The following is a 20,053-nucleotide window of genomic DNA, read 5'->3' as shown; positions in this document are numbered from 1 at the left end:
GGGAGAGTTGGCCAAGGAGAGGTACAGAGAACACTCAACGCAACCTCTGAGGTCAGGAGGGCCTCCTGGAGGAGGCATTGATTCAGCTAAGACCTTGAGGAGGAGGGAGAACTCACAGAGGGTACTGGGGATGAGGCCAGAGGGAAGGGCCTGAGTGACAGAAGCCTGGCAGAGAGTAGAGGGAGGAGGGGTTGGAGAGGTGGGTAGTGGCTGGTGTAATGATCATCATCGTGGTCATTAGCCTTTCTAGAGGGCTTTCTAGGTGCCTCAGCTTATTCAGGGCCTTCTTGTGGTGGAAAGGACTTTGTTCTGTGTTCTGAGCACACTGGGGAGCCATGGAAGGGTTTTGAACAGGGAGGGACTGGGTCAGATTGAGATGGAGTATGGGGGTTGAGAGCAGAGGCTGGGAGCCCAGGGAGAAAGCCAGGGTGGGAGGGGAGGGGAGGGAAAGGGAAAAGGGTGAGGGGAGGGTGGAAGAGGTGGTCAGGAGGCCAGGCAGTCAGGAAGCTGGTGGTTGAGCAGTGATGGGAGGCAGCTGGAGTGCGGGTCGGCAGAGGCCAGGTCCTAAGGGGCCTGGAATCCCAAGCTGAGGAATCCCATGGCAGTGGGAAGCCACAGGTCAGGTGTGAGAGTCCCTCTAGCTGCTGAATGGGAGACAGATTGGAGGGTGGGAGGCCAGGGAGGATGTGGAGCGAGTCCTCATGGGAGAGGGCAGTGCTGGACCTGAGCCATATCATCGGGAGGCCGGAATGGAGACCCTGGTCACATTAGAGACTGAAGCACAGACTGGGGGTCATGTAGGATCCAAGAAACTGGTGGTGGTCCTGGGTGTGTTCCATCTGTGTATATGAGCCCCTGGGGTGCTGGCCATGCCTGCTGGGGGAGGGAGCCCTGTTGGGCCCTGTCTTTGCTGCTCAGAGTCCAGAATGTGATTTCTCACCCTGCTGTTTACTTCCCTGTCACTGTCCATCTTCTCTTCCTCCGCTTCTCTTCCTCCCATTTACCTCCCTCCCCTCTGCCCAGGGCCTGGGCAGCTTGCCACAGTCACATGCCAGGCAGTGGTGCGTCCGGCCCACCAGCTCCCCTGGGGCACGAGAGAAAGCTGATGCCCACGGTGTCCCCAGAGCCAGCTGCCACTTCTCTGGGGGCCACCATAGCTCCTGACCTGCTGTCCGCAAATAACCCCAAGCCAGGAAAGGCAAAAGGCGCCTTGGGCTCTATGGCCCCTGTCCAGGCCTGTGGCTCCAGGTAGAGGCCCAGCTGGTGGCTGCCTCCCCCCTTCTCCCCTCCGCCCCGGGAACCTGAGACGAAGCAGCGGCCTCGGCGTCTGTCAGTCTGTCGGCTGCTGGTCCCTGAGGACAGAAGCAGAGGTCTCGGGGAAGGGACGAGGGCCTTGGTCGAGCCCCCAGGACCGGCTCCTAGACCCCAGATAAGCACATACACAGTAGGTGGCTTTCTTGTTCAAGATCGGGAGTTCCGAACTTTGTTTCCTCTGTCATCTGTCGGGACGAGTGGACTGAGGCCGAGGGAGTGACATGGGGTAGCCTGGTGCAGGGGGTAGGGGGACTTGGTTTGTTAAAGGTGGCAGGTTGGTGGCTCCTTGGTTTGGAAAGGAGATGAGTGAGAGAAGGAGTATGTCTGTGTGTGTGTGATCGGGGGTGGCAGGCAGTTTCTGGTGGCTTCGAGCACTCCCTGAGGTGATTCATCCCAGGTTACCTCAGCATTGGGGCACGGGAGTGACGCGGGGGGCGGAGCACTGCTCCCTTGCCTTCCCCCTGTCAGAAATGAAGGTGGGTGGAGGGGGCTGCCTCTGTTCATGGGTGCTCGACGTGCAGGGCCTGGCCTGGACACAGGCCAGGAAGCTCTGCTCCTGCCAGATTAGGGCTCTGAAGGCAGGGTCGTGTCCTTTTCCCCCAGGATTGGGGTCCCCGGGGACACGGCCACGTCTCCCCCCCTCAGACTGGCCCCGAGGGCAGATCTCTCCCCACCCTTGCTGGCTCTACCCCATCATAGGGGCCAGAGGCAGGCTGTCTGGGATCGAATACCCCTCCCACTCTGATGGCTCCTCTCTTGTCTTGCAGACCGTGCTCTGTCCACCGTGCCTCCTGCATGTCCTGCTGCCCTGAGCTGTCCCAAACTAGGTGACAGCGTGTCACGCTGCCACCATGAACGAGGTGTCTGTCATCAAAGAAGGCTGGCTCCACAAGCGCGGTAAGGGGCTGCTTTTGCCCACGGGATCGCATGTTTCCCCCTCCTGGCCTGGCTCTCCTCCTGAGGCAGAGCTACAGGGTCTTTCCCATCTGAGGAGCCAGTATTCCGAGCCCTGCCTGCCTGCCCTAGGCCAGTAGCTCCTCACTCACCGGTTTCATGAAGTGTTTGAGAGTGGTCTGGGCAGAGGAGCTGGGGCTGTGTCTGGGCCTGAGTCTCCAGGCCCAGGCCCAGCTGGACCCCCTGCAGGAGCTCCCAGGCCAGGCCTCCAGTTCTGCCTCTGCATTAGTGATCTCATTCCTGGCCCCATTTTATAGATGAAGAAATGGAGGCTCAGAGAAGTCCCTTAACTGAAGTAACACAGCATTTATTGATTCAGCAAATACTCCTGGAACATGTGTGGTGTGCCAGGCCGCCCCAGGCTCTGGGGACACTCTGGTGCCCTCATGGAGTTTGTGATCCATTGTGGGGTGGGGACAGACAATAAATAGATGAACAGACATATGTGAGGTGGTGAGAGCTGTGAGAGGGAAGGGGCGGGAGTGAAATGGGGTGGTCAGGGGAAGCGGCCCTGAGGAGGGTGCAGTGAACAGAGGCCTGGAGGAGGTGAGGAAGTGAGCCACACAGAGAGCCGGCAGGGGCGTCCCAGCGAATGGGACAGCAAGGTCAGAGGTAGGAATGTACCTGCATGGAGAGTTGGCCAGTGAGGCTGCAGCAGAGTGAGTGAGGGCGGGCTGGAGGAGGTGGGCAGAGCGGCGATGCAGCATCGAACCATTGGGCCCTGGCGGCACAGAGAGAGCTTTAACTCTCCAGGCTGTCGTGAGCCAGTGTGTGTCCAGATCTGGTTGTGCTGGTGTGCGGCTGAGAAGTAAAGTCATTTACAGGGAAGAGACTAAGAGACTAGACCTGAGGCCCAAGGCCCCTGTCCCACACCGCCACACTTGACGGCCTCACTGCCATGTGCAGGGACGGCTGGAAAGAAGCACGTACTGAGAGTCAGCTTGTCCAGGCGTCAGGGAGTGAAGGGGGCCGACTGCCCTGGCTTCCGCGGACCTTCGCCCGGGGACGGGGTCCCAGGCCTGGGGGTAGCCACTCTCTGTCCTTTCAGTCACTCGGCAGACATTTACTGAGCAGCTACTGTGTTCCAGGCACTGTTCTAGACACTGGGGAGACAGCAGGGAACCAAACAGGCAAAAGTCCCCATCGTCGTGTTGATGTCTTACCTTTATGGGGAGGGCAGGTGGCAGCTGAGTAGACAAGCGTGTCCAGTGGTGGTGAGTGCCTATGGGGAAAAATCCAGCAATGTGAGGAGTGAGGGGTGTGAGGCGGGCTGGCGGGCTGTAAACGGGATGGTCAGGGAGGGCCTTGCTGAGAAGGAGGTGTTTCAATAAAGATCTGAAGGAGGCAAAGGAGTGAGTTCCACAGTTAACTGGGGCAAGGACGAAGGGGACAGCCCGTGAGTCCGTAGAGGGGAGTGGGTCAGGCATGTTTGAAGGAGGCGAGGAGGCTGATGGGCTGGCCCTGTGGGAACTGGGAGATGTGCCTGCCCATTCCTGCCCTGTCCCAGCCCGCAGACACGGAGCAGGGATGAGAGACAGAGGCGGCTTCCCAGGCCAGGCTTCCCCCATCAGACTGAGCCGGGGAGACCTGTTTCCTGCTGTCCTTTCCAGGCAGGATGACATTCATGGCACCTTGGCCTACTCGCCCAACTTGAGCCTTGAGTTTGGGGTTATTGATGGAGCTTTCTGAACCTTGGCAGGTGCCGAGGTTCTAACTTGGCTCTGCCACTTCCTCTCAGTGTGACTGTGGGCAAACTCTGTCACCTTTCTGAGCCTTGGTTTTACATTTGTAAAATGGGTTAACAACCCAGGCTGCTGGAAATTGTCAGCTTCATGAGGGCAGGGTTTTTGTCTGGCTCATTCACTGAGATATCCCCAGTGCCCTAAAAAAGTGCTTGGCATGCAGCAGGTGCTCAATAACTGATTGTTGGGTGAATGATCGGGTTTGTGAGGGTGGTGGTGCATGTGTGTCAGGGTGTGCCAGGTCTCGGGCTCCCTAGGCTGGGGTGAGAGCTCTGGAGGTGGCCAGAGAACTGTGGCTGGGGCAGGGCTTTGTCTCTGGTCTAGGGTTGCTGATGGCATTAAGTGGACCAGCCCCCGCCAGGCCTTCAGTGTCTCTGTTCATCTATGTGGACCAGACGAACTACTGAGATAGCCACTTGCCTTGGGTTTGCACCATCCCGACACACGTGCGTGTGCGTCACTCTGCAGAACCCAGTGCCTGTCATTCTGAGCAGCAGCTGGCAGAGGTGGGCAGGCAGGGTGGCTCTTTGGACATCTGTGCTACCGCACCCCACTCCTAAAATAACAGCAGCTCTGGTTTACCGTGTGCCCACTCTGTGCCAGGCACGGGGCTCTGTTCTAGGCAGGCCTGGTTTTGTTGCGTTTCCATTACTGCCCTGTGATATGGGCACCGTCTTGCAGGCCAGAAGCTGAAGCTCGGCAGGAAGACCGACTTGCCCAAGGTTTCAGCCAGGAGGTGGCAGCGCCGAGGTTCGAGCTTGAGCCCTCCACCTCCTTCCTGGACCAGCGCCCGGCTCACAGGCTGCTTGTCGCTCAGTGAGATCTGCTCCAGGGGCGGGTCTGTCATGTCAGGTGTGCTCCCCTTTCTGACACAGCCTCAGTATACCCTCTGCCAGGCCCCACCAGGCCAGGCCCCATCTGCCAGTTTAGAGGTGTACAGCATAGTGGTCCCGAGCATGGACTCTGGACAGCGCAAACCTGGGTTCCAGCCCTGGCTCTCCCAGTTAACAGCTGTGAGCCTCAGGCCACTAATGGAACCTCTCTGTGCCTCTGTTTCCTCATCTCTAGAAATGAGATTGTTGTGAGGACATTTTTCCTTTAGGTTTCTTTTTTTTTTTTCTTAGATTGTTACCAACATATAAAACACCACAGGTAATTGTCTGAATCATAAGCTCACTTTAAAGCCTGTGTTAAGATCAAGAAATAGAATAAGTCAGTCCCCAGAAGCCCCTTTGCCTCCCCCAAGTGGTAACCGTTCTCCTAACCTCCAATAGCATAGGTGAAGTTTTCAAGTTTTGCTTTGCTTTTAAAAATTGAGGTAAAATTTACATAACACAAAATTAACTGTTTTAAAGTGCACAATTCAGCTGCCTTTAGTACATTCACAGTGTTGTGTAACCACTGCCTTAGTCTAATTACAAAACATTATTATCAGCCTAAAAGGAAACCCTGTACTCGTTAAGTGGTCAGTTCCCATTCACCCTCCTCCCAGCCCCTGGCAACCACCAATTTGTTTTCTGTCTTTATGGATTTACTTATTTTGGGCGTTTCATATAAGTGAAATAAGCAGTGTGTGGCCCTTGTGTCTGGTTTCTTTCACTTAGCATAATGTTTTTAAGGTTGATCTATGTTGTAGCATATAATTCATTCATTCCTTTCTATGGCCAAAAAATATTCCATCGTATGAGTATACTATGTTTTGTTTATCCATGTATCTGTTGATGGACATTTGAGTTATTTTTACCTTTTGGCTGTTATAAATAGTGCTGCTATGAACATTTGTGGACAAGTATTTGAATACTTGTTTTCAGGTTTTTTTGGATACACACCTAAAAGTAAAATTGCTAGGTAGTATATTCTCTGTGTGGAATCTAATATATTCTATGTAATTAGATAATAAATACAATATTTATATGAATATATAATCTGGGTCATAATTCTATATGCATAATCTACAGCATATTCTATATTTAACTTTTTGAGGCAGCACCAAACTTCCACAGGGTTGCACTATTTTACATTCTCACCAGCAGTGCACAAGGATTTCAGTTTCTCCACACCTTCACCAACACCCGTTCTTTTTCTTTCAGTTTTTTTTTTTTTTTTTTTCTTTTTGGAATAAAAGCCACCCTAGTGGATGTTAAGTGTTATGGTTTTGACTTGCATTTCCTTTATGACTAATGATGTTGAGCATCTTTTCATATGCTTGCTGGCCATTTGCGTATTTTTGGAGAAATGTCTATTTAAGTCCTTCACCCTTTTTTAATCAGACTGTCTTTGTGTTGCTGAGTTGTAAGAGTTTTTTACATACTCTGAATACTAAACTCTTATCAGATATATGATTTACAAATATTTTTGTCCATTCTGTTTGTTGTCTTTTAATTTTCTTAATAACATCGTTTGCACAAAACTTTTTTATTTCAATGAGTCCACTTTATTTTTTTTTTATTTATTTTTTATTTTGTTGCTTGTACTAAGAATCTGCTGCCAAATCCAGGGTCATGAAGATTTACCCCAGTGTGTTCTTCTAAGAGTTTTATTGTTTTAGCTCTTATATTTAGGTAGATCCATTTTGAGTTAATTTTTTATATCATGTGAGGTAGGGGTCCATGTCTCTGCTTTTGTGGGTGAATATCCAGTTGTTGCAGCACCGTTTGTTGAAGAGACTGGTCTCCCCCCATGGAATGGTTTTGGTACTGTTGAAAAATCAGTTGAGCATAGGTGTGTAGGTTTATTTTTTCATTCTCAGTTCTGTTCCATTGGTCTTACATGTCTGTCCTTACACCACACTAATTTGATTACTGTGTAGTAAGCTTCAAAATCAGGAAGTATAAGTCCTTTTACTTTGTTCTTCTTTTTCAAAATTGCTTGGCTGTTGGAACCAGTTGCCATGTGAAATTTGAATTCTGTGTAAATTATTTGGATTGATCTTTTCCTCAACTGCAAAAAAAGCTGTTGGAATTTGATAGGGGATGTGTTGAATCTGTAGACTGCTTTCAGTGGTATTGCAATCTTAATATCAAGTCTTCCAGTCCATGAACACAGGATGTCTTTGCATTTGTTTAGGTCCTTAATTTGTTTCAGCAGCATTATGTAGTTTTTAGGATGTAAACCTTTTCCTCCTTGTGCTATTGTAAATGGAATTGTATTCTTAATTTCCTTTTTTGATTATTCATTGCTGATTATAGAAACAACATATTTTTGTGTGTTGATCTTGCTGGATTTGTTAGCTCTAGAATTGTTCTGTGGATTTTTTGTGATTTTTCTATATACAGGATCATGTTATCTGCAAATAAAGATGGTTTTGTTTATTCCTTTTCACTTGGATGCTGTTTGTCTCTTTTTCTTTTTCTCTGGCTAGAACTTCCTTTACCGTGTTTAACAGCAGTGGTGACAGTGGACATCTTTGTCTTGTTCCTGATCTTAAGGGAAGGCTTTGAGTCTTTTTCATTGAGTATAACGTTAACTGTGGGTTTTTCGTAGATGCTGTTTACCCTGTGGAGGAAATTCCCTTCTATTCCTAGCTTGCTGAGTACTTTTTATCATGAAAGGGTGTTGGGTTTTGTAGAATGCTTTTTCTACATCAGTTGAGATGATCTTGTTATTTTTTCTTTCATTCTATGGATGTGTATTGCATTGATTGATTTTCATAGATTTGAACCACCCTTGCAGTCCTGGGATAAAAGCCACTTGGTTATGGTGTGTAATCCTTTTATTGTGCTGTTGCATTGGAGGATTTGCTAGTTTTTGAACTTTATATATATCGGATCATTTAGTATCTTACATTTGAGAGAACTTAATAAGTTAAAACCTGTAAAATACTTAGGACAGTGCCTGGCACAGAGCTCCACTAGAGGTGGAGTTAATCATCAATTAATGGGTATCCTCATAAGAGGAAACAAAGACTTAGAGAAGTGAGGTGACTTACTGGCGCCCACCCTGCCATCCTGCCTCCCCGTGAGCCACGAGTGAGGGTCTGGCACACTCCTTGCTTGCCCAGTGGGCTGATAATAAAGAGCATTATTTATTTATTGGTGTGCTGGGCCCTCGCGAGCCTGGGTGCTTTATGTTTGCTTTATATTTACCATTTTATTTATTTTTTTTTTAGCAGCTTGAGATATAATTCACATACCATGCAATTTAGCCATTTGTAGCTCAGTGGCTTTTAGTATCTTCAGAGTTATGCATCCATCACCCAACCCCTTTCAGAACATTCTCACTACCCTGAAAGGAGCCTGGTCTCCACCTTGGCTATTGTACCCCCCCAGTCTCCTCCCAGACTCCACCCACCCCTCAGCCCTAGGCAACCACTGATCTACTTTTCATCTCTATAGGTTTGCCTAGTCTGGACATGTTATATAAATGGAATCATATAATTTGTGGACATTGTGACAGGCTTCTTCCACTTAGTTTAAGTTATGGTTCATCCACCTTGTGGTGTGAATTCGTACTTCATTTCTTTATGTGACTGAATAATATTCCATTGTATAGATATGCCCCGCCTTGTGTATCCATTCATTGGTTGATGGGCTTTTGAGTTTCCCCGCCTTACTGTTATGAATACTATTGCTGCGGACTTTTATGCATACATTTTTGTGTGGATATATTTCACCATCTTGTGTGTGTGTGTGTGTGTGTGTGTGTGTGTGTGTGTTCAGGGCTCTTGGATGTTCATGGTCAGAACAAATGGAAGGGCTCAGGGAGCACTCGGAGGGCACCGCAGCAGTGACACCCCGCCTGGCACAGTGTTTTGACATTTGATCCACCTGCCCAGCTGTACCGGTGAATACCAACCCATGGGACTTGGCCTTAGAGGGCCACAGGGCGTGTGTGTTTGGAAGCCTGGGCCTCCCCTGGGACAGGGCCATGCGCTGGCAAGGATGGCTCCCTGGCCACACTCTGAGGCAGCTGGTGCCCTGGGACAATGCGGCAGGCGCCTTCCTGCCAGATCTGACCTCTGGATCACTGGGCCCAGCCTGCGTCAGCAGGGGCCACTTCAAGGGCTTCTCTGGGAGATGCACTCTCCTGCCCACCCTCTTGTCCGTCCTCCTCCCAGCGTGGCGCCCCTTGTGAGGCACTGTCACGCTGGATGACTGCCCTGACCTCTCCCTCCTGCCCTGGCTCGGTTCAGGTGAATACATCAAGACCTGGAGGCCCCGGTACTTCCTGCTGAAGAGCGATGGCTCCTTCATTGGATACAAGGAGCGGCCCGAAGCCCCCGACCAGACTCTGCCCCCCTTAAACAACTTCTCTGTTGCAGGTGGGTCTCTAGGTGGGCTCAGAGAGCAACTGGCAGGTCTTGGGGGCACATGGGGCTTGATCGTTCTTGGGCTGTGGGCCTGTCTGGGCCTGTTTGCCCTCAGATCTGTTTCCCACCCCTCCCTTGCTCCACCTCTGTGTCACCTGGGCCCAGGGGGCTGTTCTGGAAAGAGAGAGGCTAGCGCATCACCCAGCCTTCCGTCCCCAACTCTGTGCTACCCGAAGTGGTGCCTTCTGGCTAGACTCTGACCAGTGAAAGTTTGTCAGGCACAAAGCCCTGGCCTGGGCCTCACAGTACTACAATCCTGCCCTCGACCCCTGCCACCTTCCTTCCCTGCTGACCTGATTGGTCACCATATCCTTGTCCTTTGACAGTCATCTCCCCTGCCACTCTGTAGCCCAGGCCACTGTCTTCTCCCCACTGGCTCCCTGCTCTAGGCTCTTCTCCAGCCTCACCTTTCAAGGACACCCCCATCTGCTTGCTCTGGAATCCAGCCCCGCTGCCCTCTCTGTCCTGCCTAAAGCCTTGTCCTGGTTGCTTTCCCGTGTGTGGTGACCCCAGCTTGGCTGTTCCCAGACATGGCTTCCCGCCTGAACTCCCCACCTGTCCTGAGTGGCTTCCTGCATGTTTCTCCCTGGGTATCCTGTATCCTCTGTGTCCCATGTGGGATACCCACGATGTCCCAGAGTCCCCTTTTCCTCCCCAGTCTTCTCCCTGTCTTCTTCTCAGGGAGGGCCCGGTTGCCCCCTCATCCTAGATGCCTCTCCCCACCTCTCCTGTGGCCTGCCTGCCTGCCTTTCCCTCCCTTCCCCTGCCCCACTCTGGTGTAACCTCAGCCTCCTCCCTGGGCTCCAGCCTCCATTCTCTCTCACCCTCCACTCAGCAGCCAGAGGAATCTGTCTAAATCTGTTTATATCCCTCCCCTATTTAAAGCCTTCTGTGGCCCCCTGCTGTTCTCAGGACAAAGTGTAGATTCCTCACCATGCCCCTGAGCCCTGCAAGCTGCCCCTGCTCACCTCTGCCGCCTATCTCTCTCTTCTCCCTTCCTCACACCAGATTTGCTGTTCCCTAAGTATGCTGGACCTCCCTCACCTCTCGGCTTCTGTGCACAATGTACCCTTCTGCCTTCATGGCTCAGTGCAGAGATGCCCCTTCCTCTGGGAAACCCTCCTGAGCCCCTGAACTGGGTTGGCTGCCTCTTGAGCTCACCCTGCACCCCATCACAGCCCTGACCACTGAGCCATCACTGGTAGGCTGTCCCCCTTACACACACACAGGACCTTGAGCCCTGTAGGGGCAAGGCCAGGGATGCCTGGGTCACTAAAGTGTCATGGGGCTGGCACACAGGAGGAGGCTGGGGGAATGTGGGCTGCAGGCTGGCAGGGCTGCCCCTCACCCTCCCTGCTCTCACCCGTCTTCTGCAGAATGCCAGCTGATGAAGACCGAGAGACCACGGCCCAACACCTTTGTCATACGCTGCCTGCAGTGGACCACAGTCATTGAGAGGACCTTCCATGTAGACTCTCCGGATGAGAGGCAAGTCTGGGCCTCTGTGTGGCTGCCCTTTGAGAGGGGCCAGGCCCTGTGTGAGAAGGGGCACAGATGGACAGATTCTCCTGGCCCTGCTTAGGAGTTTCCCATTCAGCCCTTCTGTGAGCTAGGAAGAGCAGGGGTCTCAGTCTGCAGACCCCCTCTGTTTCCTCACACTGGAGGATGTGTTGGAATCACAGTGGGGCTTGTTCACAATGAGGTGTTTGGGCCACTTTAGGGCCCCTGATTGGAGGAGGTCTGCAAAGGGTCAGGGAGCTGCATTTTTATGAGCATCTCTACTGATTTTGAGCTGGGCGGTCCAGAGAGTCAGATTTAGATCAATTTAATAGTCAGAAGAGATATAGATCCACCTAGTTCAAAAATCAAACAGCATGAGGAGGTGTCTAATGAAAGCTTCACTCTCACTTCTGCTCCACACGCCCCCACCCCACCCCAGGTTCACTGCTGTTCTTGTGTGTCCTACAGCAGCTTCTTCCCAGTGGGCACAGACAGGCTCGTTCCCATAGAGACTTCTGTGCCCTCCTGCCTTTGTTCTTCCCTTTACACAAAAGGTGGCATTGTACACAGACTGTTCTGAATTTGTTTTTCACTAACTGTATCTTGGGGACTCTCTCTGCTTCAGTATACATGGAGCTGCTGCTGCTGCTGCGCTTTTTTTTTTCTTTCTTTTTAACAGCTGCACATCTGTGTCCCCGAGTTTGTTGAGCAGTTCTTTATTAATGATGACTGGGATTGTTTCCAGCCTTTGGGGCTCATTAGAAGCAGTGCCACAGGGAGATACCTTGTGCTTATCTTGTTTGACATATGTTCAGGTAAATCTGTAAAGTGAATTCTTAGATGTGGGATTGCTGGGTCACAGGGAATATGCATTTGTAATTCTGAGTAATGCTTCTATTAGGCCATGTCTGAGAGTGTCTTCACAGCCATGTGTTTTCAGATGTTTAAGTCTTTACCAGTCTGATCAGTGGGAGATGGCACCTTTGGGTGTTTTTAACTGTCTTTTTTCTTTGGTGAGTTTGGGTGTTCTTTCACGTGTTCAAGTGCCATGTGAGTTTCCCTTTCTGACCTGTCTGTTCATATCCTTTGTCTATTTTTCTTTGGGGTAATTGCTTTTTTTCTTATTTATTTCTCAAAGCTCTTTGTATATTAGGGAGCTTAGCCCTTTGTAATGAGTAGCAGATATTTTTTCCCTACTTTGTCCCTTTGAAGGCCCTCACTTTAAGGAACACTCTGTTAGTTTTTCTGTGGGGTGAGAATTCAGGTGATCCTCTGGAGAACCCTAAAACAGTGTGGTTCAAGAGAAGTTTTCTGCCATAACAGAAATGTTCAATGCCTGTGGTGTCCAAGAGGGTAGCCACTAGTCACATGTGCCCTTTGAGCATTTGAAATGTGGCTAATGTGACTGAGAAATGGAACTTTGGATTTTATTTAATTAGTTTAAATTTAAATAGTCATAGCTAGTTGCTACCCTCGTGGACAGTGCATATCTAGAACACACGCAAAACCGTATCATAAGACATATTGCTGTAATCTATACTGTAATTATCATTACATACCTTTGCAAGGTTAAAAATATTCTTGTCCTATAGGGGAGCACAATAACCATGTCAGGCCAGCTGAGGTGTTACTCAGATGAAAACTGGGCACAGGAAACATGGACTGCCAGTAAAAGCAAATTGAGATCAAAAGGTGCATAGAGTCTAGGTGCTGAGCTCAGTTTTGAGGAGTGCATAGGAGTTGGCCACGGAGATAGGAAGAAGAGGTAGCTTCAGGAAAAGGGACCAGCGTATGCAGAGGCCAGGAGGCGAGACAGCTTGTCATCTCAGAGATCACAGAGAATCAATAGCCAGGGGTCTTGGAAGAGGGGAACTGGAGGCCTTGAAGCTGGCGAGCTCAGCAGGTGCTGGACTCCAAATGGAGGTCCCCACAGGGCTTGGCAAGCAGTGAATCAATTGGGGTTTGTCACAGGGTTGCTGAAAGATTCCGGGGGATGATAAACAGGAAGCACTGGATTCAGCAATACCTGGCACACACTTTGCAAGCCTGTAGCAGGAGCTGTGGGGAGCTGGCAAAGCGCAAGAGACCTGCTCTGGTTTCCATTCTAGTGGGATGCCGTGCTCTGCGGTGTGGGGAGGATCCCTTTACTAAGACTGGAGTGGGGCTGCAGAGCCCCTGCCTTCCTCCTTTTCTTAGCACCTGCCGTTGCCACTGGAGAGAAATCTGCTGGGATTGTTCTGAGACCAAACCCCAGATTCCTGACCGTAACTGCAGAGAAACCTGGAAGAGGGAGACTGCTCTGCGCCTGGCTGTCCTCACTGCCCTGCTCGGGCCTGAACCTGGGGAGGAGTGGGCAGAGGGCCGACAGGGGCCACACTGGTGACTGGTCGTTGGCTGGGTGCTATAGCGGCCTGCTCGCTGGGCTCCCAGTAGCCTCCCCTTCCCTCCCCAGTTGGCTATCCCCAGGGCAGCTACTGCGATTCCGCCATTCCCTGCCCCCTGCCAACTTGGTGTTTCAGACAGACAGAATAGTGGAAAGAATAGGATAACAAGTGAACAGCTAGACGCCCTGCACCTAGGCTCAGCAGTTTGGCGTCTGCCACGTTTGCCTCCTCTGGCTGTATTTTATGCTTCTTGAACTTCTATTCACACTTTGGGGCACTTTCCTCCTTCATAAGTACATCAGCCAGCATCACCTAAGAATAAGGACTTTCTCCTACAGAGTCATAGTGCCATTGTCACACATGAGATGAATATTTATAATATATATTTATTAACATCCCCTCCAGATCCATGCCACACTTGAATTTCTCCAGTTGTCTTCAAAATGTTGTTTTTCAGACCAAGAGTTGAAAAACCAAGGTATACACATTGTTTCTGGCATATTTTAATTTAGTTCAGCTTTTGTCTCTCTGCCAACCCCCACATTTTTTTTTTTTTTTGACAAGTCAGGCTAATTGTCTTGTAGAATGTTCCACGCTCTGGATGAGTCATATTGTTGTCTTTTGGCACTGTTTTATTTGTTCCTCTGTGCCTACATTTCCTGTAAACCAGAAATTAGGTCTGGTGCAACGTTGGCGAACTATGGCCTGTGTTCCTTATTTTTATACATAAAGTTTTATTGGAACACAACCATGCTCATTACACATTATCTACGGCTGCTTTTGCTGTCTTGTGGCAGAACTGCGTAGTTGTGATAGAGACCATGTGACTTGCAAGGCCTGAAATAGTTACAGTTTGGCCCTTTCCAGAAGAAATTTGTAAACCCATGGTCTTGGCAGGTATACTTCACAGTGCATCACTTAGTGTGATATTTTTAATGTAAATCCTATCATGTAATTTCTCTGCTTAGAATTCTGAGTGACTTTTAGTCCCATTTGCAGTAAAGTCCAAAGTCTATGTCCTCTTCTACAAAGTCCTACATGATCTGATCTCCTCTCCAGGATCATTTCCTACCACTAGTTCCCTCACTTTAGCTACCCTGGTCTCCATGCTGTTCCTTAAACATACCAAGCACACTTCCTACCTCCGGACCTTTGCACTTGCTGTTCCCGTTACTTAGAATCCTCTTCCCCTAGATATCATTATGACTCTCTCCTTATCTTTGCGAGGTCTCTGCTCAGATACTACCTTCTCAGTGTCCTGCCCTGCCTTCTGTGACTATTAGCCTTACCCTGCTTTACTCTTCAGAGCACCTGTCCTTCCTACCAGGTGTGACATTTTATTTACTTTTATTGGGGGTGGTAATTAGGTAATTAGGTCTATTTATTTATTTTTAGAGGAGGTACTGGGGACTGAACCCAGGATCTTGTGCATGCTAAGCATGTACTCTACCACTTGAGCTATACCCTCCCCCCGCATTTTAAATTTATTTATTTGTGCCAGGAACATAATAAGGTGTTCAGTAAATGTTTGTTGAATGAATAAAAGAATAATTAGAATGTATTCTGTTCAACCAGACCCTGTCCTAAGGTCTTTACATATATTCGCTCATTTTATCTTCACAGCATTTCTAGGAGGGAGTTCCTCACCTGTTAAACAGGCACAGTGGTGAAACTGAGGCACAGAGAGTTATAGAATAAAAGAAGATCTTAAGAGCCTAGGTTTCCCTGCCAGCCAGGGCTGGGCCTGGATCGCCAAGTCAGCCCACCTGAGGGTGTCTGAACACAGAGGGACCCCAGCTGCCCTCCAGCTGTGAACACCCCTCTGGATCAGAGGAGGGCCCTGGTTAGGTAGAGAGGTCCCCGTCCACCATCAGGCTAGCAGTCAGCGGTTATTCCTGAGGCTGCGATGAGGACAGGCCCACCACCTCCAGGTCACTGAGCTCCCCTGTAGGTGCAGTTGGTCCTGCTCAGCAGGGTAGCCCAGAGCTGGGGCCCAGGGTCTGGAGTCAGACCAGCCACTGTGCCCCTTTTCAGTGCAGCTCAGTTCCCTGGACTGTCGTGAGGAGCGAAAGAGGAAATAGATGTGGAGGCACCTGGCCCAGGCGCCCCATGGAATTGTGCTTGTTGGTGCCTTTTCTCTCCTCCATCTCCTCTGCCACCGGCACCTCTGCCACGTTCACTGCCACAGTCCCCTTGTGCTTCCTCTCTTGACTCCCAGTCTGTACCCCACACGGTAGCTGCTGACTTAAAGCAGAAATCGGATCCTGACTCCCCCTGCGTACACCCTTCCACGACTTCCTGTGATGTTAAGGATTAAGACGTAAATTCCTCACACAGTGCCCCATGGAGCCCATTGTGGCCAGTCCTCTGTCCTACCCTCATCTCTGTCAGCTCCAGCCATGCTGGCACCTGCTGTGCCTTCCACAGACACCCTGGGCTCCCTCCTCAGGGCCTTCGAGGTGCTGGTCTCTCAGTCCGGATTCTTTTCCCTTTTGGCACTTCAGAGGGCTGCCTCCTTCCCTCCATTTCATTGATTTCACAGCCATGTGCCAAGTGCCTGTTCTTGGCACCATGTTCCACGGACATCTTCCAGGTCCTGCCTTACATGCCACCTCCTTAGAGAGGCCTTCCCTGACCACCCTCTGAGAAGGGGCTTCCTTTCCATTCCCTGCCTTGGAGCTTTTGCACACTTGTCTTCTCTGTTAGGCCCGGAACTCCAACAGAGCTTGTCCCCTGCTGCACCCTCAGTACCCAGAACAAGTCCTGGTGCACGGAGGGCACTCAGGATGAGTTGGCTGGCTGGCTGGGTGACATTCGCACAGCCCTTTGAGGTGTTTACTCTGTGCCAGGCACTACCCTCAGCGTTTTCTGTGTGGTGTCTCACTACAGACTTCTACGGTTCTTTGGTCCCTGCTCCACGTGGCAGCCCACTGAGGGCACAGAAAGTCAGATGGCCTGCCCAGTGTTGTCTCTAGGAAGGGGCAGAGCTTGGATTCACTCCAGGCCATCCAGTTCCAGAGTCTGTTCTCAGCCACTGTGCCATGCCCAGGGGACATGGGAGGCAGACGGAGGCCCCAGGAGTGAGGCCGCTTGGGGCCCCACAGCCAGTTTGCAGGCCAACTCCCTGCTCCCGGGCCTGCATTGCAGCCTGCCCAGTGCTGCCCAGGGGAGCGTGGCTGGGTTTGCGCCCCTAGGCCTCTGATTGCCGCCCATCACTGGGCAGATGCCAGCCCCTCTCTGCCTCATGTCTCCTTGTCTGTAGGATGAGGTGAATTATAGTACCTACTTCACAGGGTTGCGGGGAGGACTTAGGAGTTGCATCATGTAAAACACTTCCATCCGAGTCTGGCCACAGTGTGCTCTGCGTGCCGGAGGAGGGCATTTGTGCTGCTGTTTCATCGGGGAGGCCCTCTTGGAGAGGTGGTCCAGGTCATGATTCCCAAGAGACAGCTTTCCTTTGCCTGGCTCCTAGGCTCCATGGGATGGTGTCTGTTGCTCCCTGAGCCTTCCTGCCGCAGCGCCCTGCTTGATCCTCCGGGGCCTGGTCCAGGCGGAAGCTGCAGCTTTCATCAGGGTGTGGCGGTTTGGTGCCCAAAGGAGTGGAGCCTGGGCCTGGGCCTCCACTCCGCCAACTCATGGCTGTGTGACCTCCCACGTGGCTCCACCTCCGTGCACCTCAGTTTCCACGCCAGAAACACGCTCCCCACTAACCCTCTTGAGGAGCGTGGAATGAGATGGTGTTTGTGGAACTGTTATTTTTCTCAGCCTGTCCTGGCGGGGGGGCAGTAGGCTCTTTCCCCTGGGACTCTCCTTTGAGGGGTGGAAGGCATGTCAGCCCCAGCTCTGGGTGGGAGCTCCCCTCTGTCCCAGACATCATGTTGCAAACCCTTGAGGAGTGTCCTGGATGGGGGCCCTTGCTTTTCCTCTGGAATTCTGAGTGCTGCAACCTTGCCACCTCGGTCCAGTTGGAACAGGATCAGGGGCTTGTCAGGCAGCAGGAGTGTTACCCGGACCAGCTTCCGCAACCCTGTGGGTTCTGGCTCCAGATGGGATGGGTCCAGGCCCCACCGGCCCCGCCAGTGTCTTGAACCCCTTCTTTGAGTCGAGCACTTTGTCCAGGTGCAGGCTTTGCACACAGCAGCTCACCAGCGTCTCAGCGCCCCCAGCGTACCGAGGAGGGGGTTGAGCTGGGAGTCCTGAGCTCATTCAGGTGGCGGAGTTGCTGTTTGAGCCCCAGCTCTCATCACCAGCTCTGTGGCCGAGAGAGGCCCCAAGGCCTGCTTCTGGTGCTCCCTCCCGCGGTGTGGAAGCTCATCTCCCGTTCATTCAGGCCACTGTTGATGGACTGTGTTATCCCCCCTTGTAAACAGAGATGATAGCATGCTCCACGTCTTGGTCTGCAGGTTGCTTTTTTCATGACAGTCCCTCAGGATCTCTGTGTGTGAGGTATATACATACTTATTTATTTGTTTTGTATATTCAGCATGTCTTAGGGGGTTGACTTTTTTTTTTTAAATTCATGGTCATACACCCAAAGTCAGCATTTTAAACTTTCTAAGAGGACAGTGATGCTCTGATAAAGCATATCATGGGCTATGCTCCCCCAGCCCCCATTTTTTGAGAAACAGGAATATTAATGTAGGGATAGGAATTTATGTTATTATTTGTTCCAAAGAGGGTATGGGTGAAACAAGTTGGGAAATGCCAGCCTGAGGCACTGAGTCAGGGAAGGGAAGAGGCCAGCGCTGCTCTGTCTGGGTGTACACCGGGTGTCCGTCTGCACTGGGTGTCCGTGTGCCCTGGGCGTGCACCGGGCCTCGGTGTGCTCTGTCTGGGTGTGCACCGGACCCAGGGCCACTCAGGACTTTGGCTGCCTTGCTAAGTCATCCTCAGATACCTACCACGTACCTGCCTAGGTGCTGAGTTGAACTATGTATGAGTAGATGAAATCCTTGCCCTCATGGGCAGACGTACATGGCTTATGGGCTCCCAGATTCTGTGCCCGCCCTTGGTACTTGTGCTGACAGTACTCCCGCGCCTTCTTAGGAAGCGTGATCTCACACGAGTGAGGGCATTTTGAGAAGCAGAGCGTCTGGGTGTGAACTGGGGCCTATGGGCTTGGTTGCCACTTTGTTCAGCAAGCCCTGGAGCTCAGTAAGAACCGGTCACCTGGCTTTTATAGACATAAGCAAAATCCATAAGTGGGTCAACAGATACTGGGTTGAGCCACCTAACATTGTGTGGTGGTTCCCTAATGGGGGATGTGTGGACAGTTTAGTATCATTCAGCCTTTTTTTTTCTTTTTGGTGTCTGGTCTTTTTTTTTACTTATTTCTCCTAGGTACATTTTCCCTCTCTACAGATAGAACTATTGGCAAGTATCAAAAGAAAATCTTTCCCAGCAATTTCTCAGTCATGAGTGACAGAACTAGTTAATTGTTCTGAAAGCTGGCTCCCCTCTGCTGGGACCCAATTCCCTGTCCCCCGCCATCTCTTTCACACCCCTGCCCACCCTCCCAGCAGGCAGGCCTCCGGGGCAGCGTTGTCGGTCAGCTCTTGCCTTGTACGATCTTCAGCTTCTTTGACTAATGAGTACTTCCTTCTGCTCTTGGTTTTGTTGTACAAAATACTGGTCACTCGTGCACAAAGGCTTGTCATTCATTCCAAGAAACTTGGAGGGACCACTGTCTCTCCCTTGTTCAAGGCTTAGGGCAGCGGCTCATTTTCAAGGGGCTGTGAGGAAAGGCAGTCTCCCCTCTAATCATGAAATTGCTGCCTGACTTCAAGTGGCCCTCAGGCCAGGCCCCTGCTGGGACATAGATGGTCTCTCCTTATTCCAGTCTTGCCCTGTGCCACCCACCACAGCCAGAGGGTCTGTAAAATTTCAGCCTGGTCCCACCAGCTCTCCCCACATCAGACTGATCTTGGCAGAATGCCTGATGCTGTTTGTCATTTGCTTGGCCATTGTGGGACATGGGGCTCAGCCCTTCCTCCCAGGACCCAGGTTCCCCCGGACTCACAGCTCCCCGGACATGCCCCACAGGGAGGAGTGGATGCGGGCCATCCAGATGGTTGCCAACAGTCTCAAGCAGCGGGGCCCAGGTGAGGACCCCATGGACTACAAGTGTGGCTCCCCTAGCGACTCTTCTGCGGCTGAGGAGATGGAGGTGGCAGTTAGCAAGGCTCGGGCCAAGGTGGTAAGTGCGGGAGGGCAGGCGGCCAGGGGGTGGGGCGGCCGGTCTGTTAGCGCACCCCCCCCCCCAGCCCTGACCCTGCTGCCCTTGATTTCCATTCAGAGGGGCCCAGTCAGGGCACTTCATGACTGCCCTGTAGGATGGGTGATTCCAGGCTGTAGATGCCCCAGCACTGCTATGGGCCCATGAAGTGAAAGGCAGCCTCATCTCGGAGGAACATGAAGCCACGTCTACCCCCACCTCAGAGCCCTGTGCCTGGGAGAGGGAGAGCCGAGTGTGGGAGGGCCTCGATCTGAAGGCCGCTTCAGAACAAACGATTGCTGCCCAGAGCCTCCCTTCCTGCTTATGCCTGAGCACTTTGGCAACAGTGTCTTTTGATTTTCATATTTCTTTGTTAAAATTTCTTCCCATGGGCCATGTGCCAGGCACTGACTACCCCACTCTCTCCCCATTCCGGGCAGACCATGAACGACTTCGACTATCTCAAACTCCTGGGCAAGGGCACCTTTGGCAAGGTCATCCTGGTGCGGGAAAAGGCCACCGGCCGCTACTATGCCATGAAGATCCTGCGGAAGGAGGTTATCATCGCCAAGGTAGGCCCTCCCCAGGCTGCTGTCGGCTGGCCGCTGCTGGGGGCACACGCCAGGCTGAGACACTA

At 51.5% G+C, this 20,053-nt stretch overlaps 1 protein-coding gene across 3 annotated transcripts in view; it reads left to right on the top strand.

Moving 5' to 3' along the window:
* The window catches only part of AKT2 (AKT serine/threonine kinase 2), a 45,166-nt gene that overhangs the window by 16,414 nt on the left and 8,699 nt on the right, over positions 1-20,053 (top strand). For 2 of the 3 annotated variants that reach the window (XM_064489330.1, XM_064489331.1), the window contains exons 2-6: positions 2,082-2,211; positions 9,142-9,270; positions 10,695-10,806; positions 19,245-19,398; positions 19,857-19,988. In XM_064489330.1, coding sequence (XP_064345400.1) covers positions 2,166-2,211; positions 9,142-9,270; positions 10,695-10,806; positions 19,245-19,398; positions 19,857-19,988 — 573 coding nt within the window. In that variant the 5' untranslated portion in view covers positions 2,082-2,165. Of the gene's footprint in view, positions 1-2,081; positions 2,212-9,141; positions 9,271-10,694; positions 10,811-19,244; positions 19,399-19,856; positions 19,989-20,053 lie in introns of all 3 variants that reach the window. The other variant, XM_064489332.1, reaches the window with a different exon arrangement.

The sequence above is a fragment of the Camelus dromedarius genome, chromosome 9 (assembly GCF_036321535.1).
Source record: "Camelus dromedarius isolate mCamDro1 chromosome 9, mCamDro1.pat, whole genome shotgun sequence".
NCBI lineage: Eukaryota > Metazoa > Chordata > Mammalia > Artiodactyla > Camelidae > Camelus > Camelus dromedarius.
Note: the sequence above shows the minus strand (reverse complement) of the source record. Positions and strands in the feature narration are given on the sequence as shown.